This window comes from Lissotriton helveticus, chromosome 7 (assembly GCF_964261635.1).
Source record: "Lissotriton helveticus chromosome 7, aLisHel1.1, whole genome shotgun sequence".
NCBI lineage: Eukaryota > Metazoa > Chordata > Amphibia > Caudata > Salamandridae > Lissotriton > Lissotriton helveticus.
Genome location: NC_136068.1, coordinates 1,709,861,045 through 1,709,873,529, shown reverse-complemented (window position 1 = coordinate 1,709,873,529; position 12,485 = coordinate 1,709,861,045). Strand labels below are relative to the sequence as shown.

Below are 12,485 nucleotides of genomic sequence, written 5' to 3'. Positions count from 1 at the left end.
AGGGTCGTGATCTTGAGAGAGCGATCGGAGGAGAGGAATCAGTCAGACCTGCAAGGAAACCATCTCCGTCAATCATTAGAAGAACACCTGTGATGGTTCATGGCAGGACATGAACGGCTTTGACTTGTTTATCTTTACTTTATAGAAGTTATTGATCTTTTTCCTTATTTTTCCATGTTTAAGAAGTGACCAAAAGAGACTTAGTTATCCATTGGGGCATCTGCATTTTTAGGTAACATGAGGTTTCAGTTTTAATTGGGACAGTGTTGAATGGGACTGGTAGTTGCTTTTTTAGGGCAGCTTTGATATGTAGTTACACGCGTAGGGTTTGCTTGGCTGAGTGGTACAGTAGTGTTGGAAGAGTTGTTAGAAGTCAGTTAGGTAAATTATTTCTCAAGTGGGCTAAAACTCTGTTAGAGTTGTTGTGCTCCATTTTGATGTAGGCAGTTGTGTCCTCAGGTGGATATGCTAAGTGTAGCAGAGTTTGAGTAAGTCAGTTAGGAGGAGCAGCATCTAAAAGCTGTACACTTGGAAGCAGAGGCAGAGTTGTGACAGCAGGGCCATTTGAAACAGTGGCATTGCTGGGTGAGGCGCTTGAAAGGTTATCTTGAGCAATCATATGGTTATTTTAACGAGTTGGGGAGGGGAATGGGGATTGAGATAGCAATAGAGCTGAGTGAGCTGGTATTGTACAATCTTTTTGTCAGTGGTAGAGTTTGCATGGCCTAGTTGGTGCCGCAGGGTTGAGTCAATGTTAGTTGTCTGAGTTGTGGGCAGAGTTGGGATGGCACCATTTCATGAGGCAACAGAACAGTTAGATGTGTTACCATCAGCACAGTCAGAATGAAACCCTGGGTGTGGATCCATGCAGGGTGTAGGACTCGCACTATAACTAACTATATGCACAAATCCATTTAAAGAGGTCAGCTTGGGGTCATTGAAATAATGGGAAAGTGGACGTGGCAGAATGCAGATGAATGAGGATTATGTCCTGCCGTGGGATGTTCCATAGTCCTTCATACATTGTATCATGTAAGGGTTAGTCTGAGTCAAGGTAGCATCCCTCAGGCATCCTGACCATGTATATAGTTTCAATAAGGTCTCTACAGTCAGAGTCACTGATTATGTTGTGTTCTTTTTTAGTGCTCAAAAAGTCGCCCTGAATGAGTATGGAGAACTCATCAACGTTGGGGCAAAGAAAACCCTAATAATAGACAGCGGCTCTGAGATCAGCTCTACTACCTATGACAGCTACAGCTACCAGGAGGTGAGAGGGGAGGGGAGTCAATTGACGGAAAGTAGGAGGGAGGGCGTAAAGGTGGGAAGAGATAGAGATGCAGCACCCACAATATCCACCCTCAGCGAGGTGAAGGAGGGTCTACTGGAAAATAGAGAGCCTTAATGTTCGAAAAGAACAGGATGTACATCTCCAAATGACAGCAGATCCCAGTGATGAGTGGTTGACGAGACGAGGAATTATAGAATAAGGGAAGAAGGAAAATTTCAACGAGAGATATTGTGAGTTCAAAAGGGTGGGAAGAAGGTGTAGAGAGGAAGCACTTTCAGAAGGTAACTAGAAGGGGAAGAAGGAAAGAAGGATTGGTGGAAAGAGTGATGAAAAGAAAGGAAAGATAAGACATCAATCCATTATCTGTGAGATCAACCAACAAATGAGGCGAGGGGAGGACGTGAACATAAGCATGTAGAGAAAGAGGAGTGAGAAGAGGGAGGACCTCTTCACTACATGCGCACCTCTCCTTATTGAAGCCTGCTGTGACTTGTGGCAGTCATGGAAATGGTGAAAGATCTGAGGCCTGATGTACGACCATTAATTTTGCCTGTCGCAAATTGCGACGTTTTGCGACTCGCAAAATGGAATGTACAACAGTGTATCAGACATTACAGACCTACCTCATTATGTTGAATGAATTAGGACACAATTTGCGACCCCTTAGGCATCTCACATATCACTGGGATGGTGGCCTGCTGGGGACAGCAGACCATCATGTCTGTGTTTGCTTTTAAATAAAGTTTTCTCTTCAATTTTTAAGGGCAACTAATATTTTTGCATACATTCACAAAGGGGAAGGGGCCACCTGTGGACCCCTTCTTGTTTGAGACTGGCTTACCACCTACTTGAAGTAGGTGCTCTCTGCAATGATTTTGCAACCCCATTTGTGGTCACAAAGCAATCGTATATACTAGAGCGACTCGCTGTTAGGAAGGGACGCCCTTGGCACGTCCCTTTATAATAGTGACTCACAAACTCTATTTTGAGAGTCAGTAATAGGTTACGACTCGTAAAATAGGGTTCATACATACCACAAACCTTTTTATCGGTCGCAAAGGGGACGATTTCCCATTTGCGACCGCTAAAAAGTGTCGTACATCTGTCCCCTAATTTTATTTTCTTTATAATATGACACTTTGGAGCATGCCATTGTGTGCTTTGGATCACTTTCCTTGTGTGGAATAGGTTGCCATGTTTATTTTGCTGGGCCAGGTGCCCTAAATAACTTTGTGTCTGACTGACTTTCTTTTCTAGAAGCAGAGACCAGAGAAAGAAATATCTATGATGAATTATTTGAAATTAACCGCACCATAGGAGTGCATTTATTTTCTTGCTCTCTGTGCTTCTACCCATTCTCTTTTTTTCACCCCTCCATCGCTGTCTGTGTTGCTTCCCCCCACTTCCCCACCTCATCCTCGTTCTCTGTTTTGCACCCCTGCCTCACCTCCTGGCTCGTCTGTTACTTCCACCCCATCCCTGGATTTATGCAAATGTTGCCTCTCACCTCTGCTCCTTTGTTGGTCCCTGATCCTCCCGCTAGTCGCCCTCATACTCCCACCAACCATATTTTGCTTTTCTGTCACTTTTCTGTTACATTTCTGTGCCCACCATGCTATCTTAAGGTATCCATCTTAAAATGGTGTTACCCATTTCAGGATGGCTGTCCACCAGTTCACATGCATTCGCGACAGGCATCAAGAAATGAGTTTGTAATATTTGAATGAATGTATTCAAAGATGGCAGCCGCAAATGCATTTGCATACACACAGCCATATTTAAAGGGTTTCTTCAAATATTACCAACGCATTCTAAGGTGGCCACCATAGATAAGCACAGATCCACCGTTACTATCCTTGAAGGTGTTTGCTCAAACAATACGGATATGTGGATGCGTGTGCTTTCATGGTGACCATCTTTGAATGTATTTGTAATTTTTTAACAAATCTATTTAAATGGCAATATCCACAGGAGCTAATAAACAAATCAAAGCATTGGCAAAGCGAGTAAATTGCTCTGCTGAGACCCTTTTCCTTTGCCAGCATTTGGGTTTTTTGGGTTTCGTTTTGCTAGACTTCCTCACTATTTTCCTTAATAAACTAACAAGGATGAGGGAAGGCATGATTGGGCAGTTTGATGGTAAGACTGACCTTTCAGTTTGACTAATTGACAGCATTTGTCATGGTAACATGCCAGAATAGGAGTCTGCTCTCTTACAGATCTAATGTCTTTGCCGGGGAGACCCACTGAGATTTCTGTGTGTACTTCCATCTGACAAGCCATCAAGCCAGTAAATGTTCCCTGCGATGCGTATGACTACCTGGGTGATGTCAGACCCTAAGCTGAGAACCGTACCATCTGTGTTTGCCACTTTTTTGAGCTGAGCAAGGTTATTGATGGTAAATTAGTGCCTGATCTTGAGATGAAGTTAGAATCCCGGAATAGAGCCTTGTCTTTGTGAATTATGAAATAGAAACTTCAGAGGCAACCCTGACTACAGCTGTGAGTTTCACTAAGAATACTGCTGTCATGCCACTGCTGGTGTGAGCAGCCTGGTTTCCTTGTTTTATGGACAGCCTAGTTTCATGGAGGGACTGGAGAGTAACATCTCTATAATGGCTCTCTTTACTGGAAATACTAAATCCAAAAGTCTCATGCAAAAATCAAATTCATTGAATTGCGAACTGATTTCAAAGGGACCTATCTTTCATTGGGAGCAGATTTCAGACATGCTGACTTGGGCTCCAGGATACAAGGGATGTCATTTGTGCAGTATGTTAAAATTACATGAAGAGACTTTGTGATTGTGATGAGAATTATTTCCTTGTGTGCCATCTCTTTCGTGTTTCATTTTCTCTTGCGCCTCACCATGTCCCACGATCTGACACTCAGTTGGTCCCTTGGAACCCCCAAAAAAACCACACTCCCATTGTCAAGTTGTGCAAGAATCAATGGACCAACAACCAATGACCACTCCTCCTTGAGGACAAAAGGAAGAATTTTCCATAGAGTTTGCTGTAAAAAGAAGCAAGACTACGTTTTTGGATTTGACAGTGGAAGCTGAGGTCATTGTCAAACCAGATTACTAAATTTGTAGCACCCAACAGGGAGGAGTTGTGGCCTAACGTCCGGAGCTACTGACCTTTGAACTGGGTCCTGAGGAAACCATTTGGTGGTTTGTAATTCCGCAGAACTGAAACATGGTGATGAAAAAGACTGGGTGTTCCAGCCACATCAGTTCCTCTGAGCCTCTTGAGCAAGATGGAGTAATCAACTGGGCAGAAGTGGCTGATAAGTCAAGTAGCACCTCGCCAGCTGGACAACCGTGGTCTTGAATAGAGGGATGTTTGTCTAATGTGGCAACCAGCATTGTCTTAGTGCTCAGATGTTGTTCCGTGGTCTTCACTATGACAGGGAGAAGAGAGATGGGCCTCAAGTTCTTAAGAGTCTTTAGGATCTAGGTCAATTGTTTTTAGGAGGAGCAGAGTGGCAGTCTTCCTTTAACAGAGATCAGAGACCTTCCCTTCCTTGAAATAGGAGTTGATATTGTATATCAGCGTTCTGAGGCTGTGGCCAGTAAATAGAGAAAGAAGACTAGACAGGGGTCATCTGGAGAATGTGAAATGAGACACAAACTCTAACTTCTCCAATGGATAGTTCAGGCAAAGATGCAAACATCTCTGAGGCAGCTCTGCCATCATCCATGGTGGGGAAAGGTAATCGGCCGAATATCAGCATGGAAGGCTCAGCCAGATTCAGATGATGGGAGGAAATGATTTCCTCATAAATCAGATAAATGTTTTCATGGAAGTGATCCACAGGTCTTTCATATCATGCCTGAGATGTCATGCTGTCAGAAAGGCCACATGCCTGTGATGTGAATCACACACAACAGAGAATATTTCCTAGGAATAAGAGAAGTGAAGGGGTGATTTTTTTTTCGTAAATGAAATAGGCTTTGCTGAAGTGCAAAAGCTCCTTATATTGTTCTCACTGGGCATTGAATTGCTTGAGTAGTTCTACGGAATCCTCTCCTAGGGTGGTGCATTATCTGTTAGTAGAGTTGCAGGCTGGATTGAGTGGCAGGCAGTGGGGTAGGCAGAAAGTGATCAACTAAAGCATCGATATTTTTATTAAAGAGGTTGAGCCTCTCTTGCATGCAGTTTCCTTCAGGTACAAGCAAGCCCTGTTATCCAAGATGCTGGCCAGGGCTGCCAAAGTATCTCTTTCATGCCATAGTTTGTGCCTAGATTTGGGATTATTTCTCAGAGAGTTTGTGGCTGGCATCCTAGCTGAAGTGTATTCAAAAGTCCCCGGAGACGGGTCTGCCTGGTCAACAGGGAGGTTTTGAAATGGCCATGAATGGAACAAATATTTGATGTGTGGCTTATTCTATGAATGGGGGTGACGTGTTGGACTAAATTTTAAATTGGCATGATTTTGGTCAGATGCATCATAAGCATGAAAGTTAAAACTGTCACACAAATTATTACTTGTTGGAAGAATGAAAACTTCAATTGACAAATCTAATAGATCCCCAAACCATTCATATCTGGAGTTTGGATGACAGTAGAAGAACACTGTTAGGGTAGAGACGTTTGGCAGGGATAAGAGGCAGACCACACTGTCAGCAGAGAGTGCTTAAAACTCTCAGCTGCAATGAGTGTAAGGGAGTCTTCCAAGATAATGGCACCTCCTCCACCCCTCAGCTATAATCTATTCTGCCCCAGGGTTTTTATAGCCTCCTGGGATGACTTTCTCCATTTCCGGATTAAAGCGGTTGCTAAGCCAGGATTCTGTTAAAAAAACAGAAGGTTTGGATTGGTCACCTCCAGCAGATAGCAAATTTGTAATCCATGTATTGGGAGAGATCTCATATTTAGTAGACCAAGGGACAGGTACTCCTATTGCAGTCTAATATACAGAGGATTAGAGGCTCTTGTAATGGGCTCATTCTACACTGCATCATGAAAAACCCCTGAAGAGGAAACAAAGCTGCCTGTGGTGTGTAGCAGTGAGACGTGGGCCCAACAAAAGTAACTTTTAGAGGCATTTTAAGTCTTAAATGTGCTGTTAACCTTTTTGTTGAAAGGAGAGGAGAGTTTAGCTGTGTAATGTTATGCTCTTCTGATTATGAAGTTAGAGGTGTGATCAGCAGAACATCCCTCAGGAGGGGTCATTGGAGGATTGTCTTTATTGCTCCAGTAGCATGGCCAGACAGCGTCCATTCTTAAATATGGCTCCTTCAGGGGTTCTACACATGTTAGGACACTAGACCATCGAGTTCTCCTAAGAGGGTGCACAAAAAAGAAAAGACTAAGACTCAGAAGAGAAACAGCCCTGACAGGTCAGCAGCCCAAGAGTTAAATAAGAGACACAAGAAATGAAGACAAGCGAAGGAGAAAGGAAATACAAGGTGAGAAGTAAGAACAATTAAAAAATAGGGAAAGTAACAGAAAAGAAAGACACTAAGAACCCCAGAGGACAAAGCAGGACGAAAACAATCTCTCAGGCCACAACAGCAGAATATTCAGCACACCCTGTGGGAGTCATGTATTGATCTCAAAAAGTGAAAATCATCTACCTAGGTCTATGATGGTAATGAATCTATAATGGCTTGTGATGGACCTGTGTGATGTGTGTATATCATGTCTATGAATCTAGGTCATGTACTAAAGTCTGTAAGTCATCGTTGAGTATCTATGTCTGCATGTGGTGGTTCTATCTACGCATCTATGTCATGAGTATGAGTATATATATATATATATATATATATAAATATATACTTGCTCCCAACGATACACCAGCCTGCTGCACTCACGAGCGGGTGCTCCCTTAGATGGGGGTGTGCCCATCCGATAGATTCTTGCTGCAAATCCAATACGCAATCCTGCGAAATTAGAAACGGCACTCACAGGGGGGTACAAAGCCAAAGATTCTTTATTTGGCTACCAGCACACACAAGACGCGTTTCGGCGATGAGCCTTCGTCAATTGCAACTTGGAACGCGCCGCCATTGCTTTTAAAACACATACAATGCAATCGTCACAGTGATGGCATAGACAAAAACAAAGGACTACTCGAGGGCTATAATGAGCGCCATTTTGAGAGTACATTTGAGTTGTGAAAAACGACAAAGATATATATCACTCGCTTTTCCTATGGTTAGGGGTATGAATACATCAAATACATATTTGGCCATCCCCAAACCATGTAATACAGCCCTGAATGGGCATATATTTTATCCACAAATAATTAAGCCCTTGGATGGGCTTATACTCTGCCACCACTTTTTGCTGACATGATTACATACACACATACTAATTAAAAAGGCAGTTTTATGAAGCAGATCAAGTTCTGATGAAAACACATAAAGAAACAATATAGATAAAAAAGATTTTTAAGGTGAAAAGAAAAGAAAAGAAAAGGAAAAGCAAAGAGAAAAAGAAAAACACACAAGAAGCACAAGACCAGTTCATTAGTGTTTCAAAAATTCAGTGATTTGAGATATCTACATAGTATTAATATCCTAAATGGACTGCTAAATCCTCATGTGTATTAAGTCCATGAGGACTCTTACTCTGTAGGTCTATAATGTACCGTGACTCTAGCCGCCGTAATTTTTGTAGGCGATCACCCCCCGAGGTAAGGGTGGAACACTATCTAGACAAAAGTAGGCCAACAGATCCCTGTTGCGACCATGCATTTTGTCGAAGTGTCGTGCCACAGGATACGACTCATCTAAATTGCTGATGGCACGCATGTGCTCCAAAATACGTAATTTCACGGGATTGATGGTACTCCCGACGTATTTTAGTCCACATGGACACATCAGACAGTAAATGGCATAGGGTGTTGTACATGTTAGAAACTTTTTGATGCTTTTTGGGGTTTTTAAACCTGGAATTTCATAAGTGAGGGTCCTTTTACTGATTTTACAGGCCTTACATCGGCCACATGGAAAGAAACCATTGAGAGGTATCTTATTGGATACATTGGATTTTACCGTGAGATGACTATGCACTAAATCATCTTTCAAAGCTCTCGCTTTGCGGTAAGTTACCAGCGGATTAGTAGGTAAATCTTCCCTGATGACATTGTCCGTTAGTAAAATGTTCCAATTCTTTTTCAGAATTTTCCGGACCTGTTCTGAATTCTGTGAATAGGTTGTGATTAATCTGAAAGTTTTGAAGTTCTGTTTTTTACTTTCTTTAGGTTTCAGTAAGTCTAGTCTGGATCTTTTCTTGACTTTATTTAGAGCTTGTCTGAGCACGCCCTCATTGTACCCCCTCACCTTAAATCTATTCATGCATAGTTTCGCTGCCTTTTCAAACTCTGCTTCGGTGGAGCTGTTTCTTTTAAGTCTTAAAAGTTCCCCGTAGGGAATACTTTTAATAAGTTTCTTAGGATGATGGCTTGTTGCGTGTAACGTACAGTTCCCTGCTGTGGCTTTCCGATACAGCTTTGTATGCAATGTATCCCCTTCCACAAAAATGGTCAAGTCTAGAAAGTTTACCTCTGAGTCACTTATTTCACCACTGAATCTCAGATTCACGTTATTCTCATTTAGAACCCCCACATAGGTTTTGGCTTCCTCTATTGTCCCATCAAATATAATCAACAGATCGTCGATGTAACGATTCCATGATTTAATTTTCCCATTCCATGTATCATTTTTGTCATTCCAGGCTATCTGTTCCTCCCACCAGCCAACGCTCAAATTCGCGTAGCATTGTATTTGTAATTGTGACGATTGCATTGTATGTGTTTTAAAAGCAATGGCGGCGCGTTCCAAGTTGCAATTGACGAAGGCTCATCGCCGAAACGCGTCTTGTGTGTGCTGGTAGCCAAATAAAGAATCTTTGGCTTTGTACCCCCCTGTGAGTGCCGTTTCTAATTTCGCAGGATTGCGTATTGGATTTGCAGCAAGAATATATAAATATATATATATATATATATATATATATATACATATATATATATATATATTACCTACTGGCGATAGCCAGTAGGTATATATAGTTAGGATTGATTTCCATAGGGAAATCGCAACATTCTATTTGGAATAACTTTGGCGCCGGTTGAGGAATCAGCCTGAATTTTTCAGCAACTTTGCCTCGCGGCTCTCCGCTCCTTCCCTGAAAGTTTGGGGGGGATTCGTCAAGCGGGGGCCGAGATAAAAGGGGGGTCCCAAAACGTGTTTTCCCCATGTTAATTTCCATGGGGCAGTCTGTCGCACTTTTAGCTCGAACGGCTGAATGGATTTTCACCAAACTTGGCAAATTGTAGGGACTGGTAGCCCAATGTGCCTTTGCTATGTCTCAAGATATGCGCTCCAGAGGATTTTGAGTAATTTAGGTTCAAAAAAATGTATATATCTAGAGCAGCTTACCCGTGAGCTTACCGGTACGCTTACGGTACGCGTACGTGCGCGTACGGTACGCGTACCTCTAGAGCGCGAGCTGCATTCTGATTGGCTGCCAATGCCTGTCAACACTCCAAAACAGAAACTGTTGGCAGCCATCTTGTGCCTCGGTAGACTGAGGCACAGGAAAGCAGAAAAACAAACGTGTAGAACTCAAAAAAGGGGCAGGGTAGAAGCACCCGACCCCCTAGACCTGCTCAGGGGGTCCCACAAGGACCCCCAAGGCTAAATTTATTATTATTTTTTAATCGCGGGGTACGCGTACCGTACGTGTACCGTACGCGCACGGTAAGCGTACCCCGACATTTACAAAAAAAAATAAAAAACATTTTTTTTGCCTTGGGGGTCCTTGTGGGACCCCCTGAGCAGGCCTAGGGGGTCAGGGTGATTCTACTCTGGCCCCTTTGCGAGTTTCACACCTTTGTTTCACTGCTTTCTTGTGCCTTGGTTCTAACAAGATACAATTATCACACAGTGTCCTGAAAGGTAAAAGTCAGTAGGCAGTTATAAATAGCATGCACATAGCATTACTTAGGTGAACAGGAAGGAGATTACTAATTTTTTGAATCAAAAGATAATTATTCATCTTTATGTTATAACATTCATTTTATGGTTGGAAGTACACAGTTAAGAACAGCACTGCATAGGCTGTTGGGTCGACGGCGTTTCGATCCGGACCATTTCGGATCATCATCAGGACTGGTTGTCTGAATTGCCTAATTAACAGGCGCACTTCTTCCTAGTGGCTTCAAATCTATTAAATTAATTGTGCCCTCCGTGCTATCACTATGTCACACGTGCCGTTTTTAGCCACTCACTGTACATAATTTGCACTTTAAACACAGTGCGCCAACCACGCTGTTCTCTGTTCTCTCTCACTTGCGTCGCCACTTGCACTATTTATTCACGTTTGTTGCACCAAGTTCCCTGTGGTTGTCATTACATTCTATGCAGTGCTGTTCTTAACTGTGTACTTCCAACCATAAAATGAATGTTATAACATAAAGATGAATAATTATCTTTTGATTCAAAAAATTAGTAATCTCCTTCCTGTTCACCTAAGTAATGCTATGTGCATGCTATTTATAACTGCCTACTGACTTTTACCTTCCAGGACACTGTGTGATAATTGTATTTTACCTACCCAGTCCTGGCTTGGTCTATGGGTTATACTCCTGTCTTCTCTACATTGGTTCTAACAAGGCACAAGATGGCTGCCAACACTTCCTGGTTTTGAGTGTTGACAGACAGTGGCAGCCAATCAGCATGCCTTCCCGAGAAAGCTGCATGGTCATTGGCTGTCAACACTTCTAACCAGGAGGTGTTGGCATCTATCTTGTGCTAGTGTTGACAGACAGTGACAGCCAATCAGCATGCCTTCCCGAGAAAGCTGCATGCTCATTGGCTGTCAACACTTCTAACCAGGAAGTGTTGGCATCCATCTTGGGTCTTAATAGACTGAGGCACAAAAAAGCAGAAAAACAAACGTGTAGAACACAAAAAGGGGGCAGGGTAGAAACACCCTGTCCCCTTAGGGTGCTCAGGTGGTCCCACTAGGATATTAATACATTTAAACGTTATCCGCTAATAGAATTAGCATTTAAAAAACCTTTGAAATTCACTGAAAAAACCATAGGTTTCAGGCCATATATAGTTAGGAATTAGCATTTAAAAAATCTTTGAAATTCACTGAAAAAACCATAGGTTTCATGCCTTATATAGTTAGGAATTAGCATTTAAAAAACCTTGCAAATTCACTGAAAAAACCATAGGTTTCAGGCCTTATATAGTTAGGAATTAGCATTTAAAAATCCTTTGAAATTCACTGAAAAAACCATAGGTTTCAGGCCTTATATAGTTAGGAATTAGCATTAAAAAAAGTCTGAATATATAAAAACGTTATCCGCTAATAGAATTAGCATTTAAAAAACCTTGCAAATTCACTGAAAAAACATAGGTTTCAGGCCTTATATAGTTAGGAATTAGCATTTAAAAAACCTTGCAAATTCACTGAAAAAAACATAGGTTTCAGGCCATATATAGTTAGGAATTAGGCACAAGAAAGCAGAAAAACAAACGTGTAGAACACAAAAAGGGGGCAGGGTAGAAACACCCTGACCCCTTAGGGCTGCTCAGGTGGTCCCACTAGGATATTAATATATTTAAACGTTATCCGCTAATAGAATTAGCATTTAAAAAACCTTTGAAATTCACTGAAAAAACCATAGGTTTCAGGCCATATATAGTTAGGAATTAGCATTTAAAAAACCTTGCAAATTCACTGAAAAAACCATAGGTTTCAGGTCATATATAGTTAGGTATTAGCATTTAAAAAACCTTGGAAATTCACTGAAAAAAACATAGGTTTCAGGTCATATATAGTTAGGTATTAGCATTTAAAAAACCATTGAAATTCACTCAAAAAACTATAAGTGTTAGTGGTGTTATAGTTAGCTGGACATTTTACTCATACAAAACCATTGAAATTGCTCCTATATAGTTAGTTGGACTAACTATATTTCGCGCACCCGCAATCCACTGCTGATGATGTCACATATTACATCATTCATGACATGGTCAGTGACATCACTGATGACATCACTGATGACATCTCAAATGACATCACTGATGACATCACTGATGACATCTCATTTGACATCACTGATCATATCACTGATGATATCATTCATGTGATAATACGATGCACCTCCTCACACTCTAATATAACCTTAATATAACCTAGGTCTACACACACATCCACTCATTCACCCA

At 41.8% G+C, this 12,485-nt stretch overlaps 1 protein-coding gene across 1 annotated transcript in view; it reads left to right on the top strand.

Moving 5' to 3' along the window:
* Positions 1-12,485, top strand: part of NPHS1 (NPHS1 adhesion molecule, nephrin) — a 291,924-nt gene that overhangs the window by 243,408 nt on the left and 36,031 nt on the right. Inside the window, exon 25 of the mRNA XM_078653831.1 lies at positions 1,144-1,267. Coding sequence (XP_078509957.1) covers positions 1,144-1,267 — 124 coding nt within the window. The remainder of the gene's footprint in view (positions 1-1,143; positions 1,268-12,485) is intronic.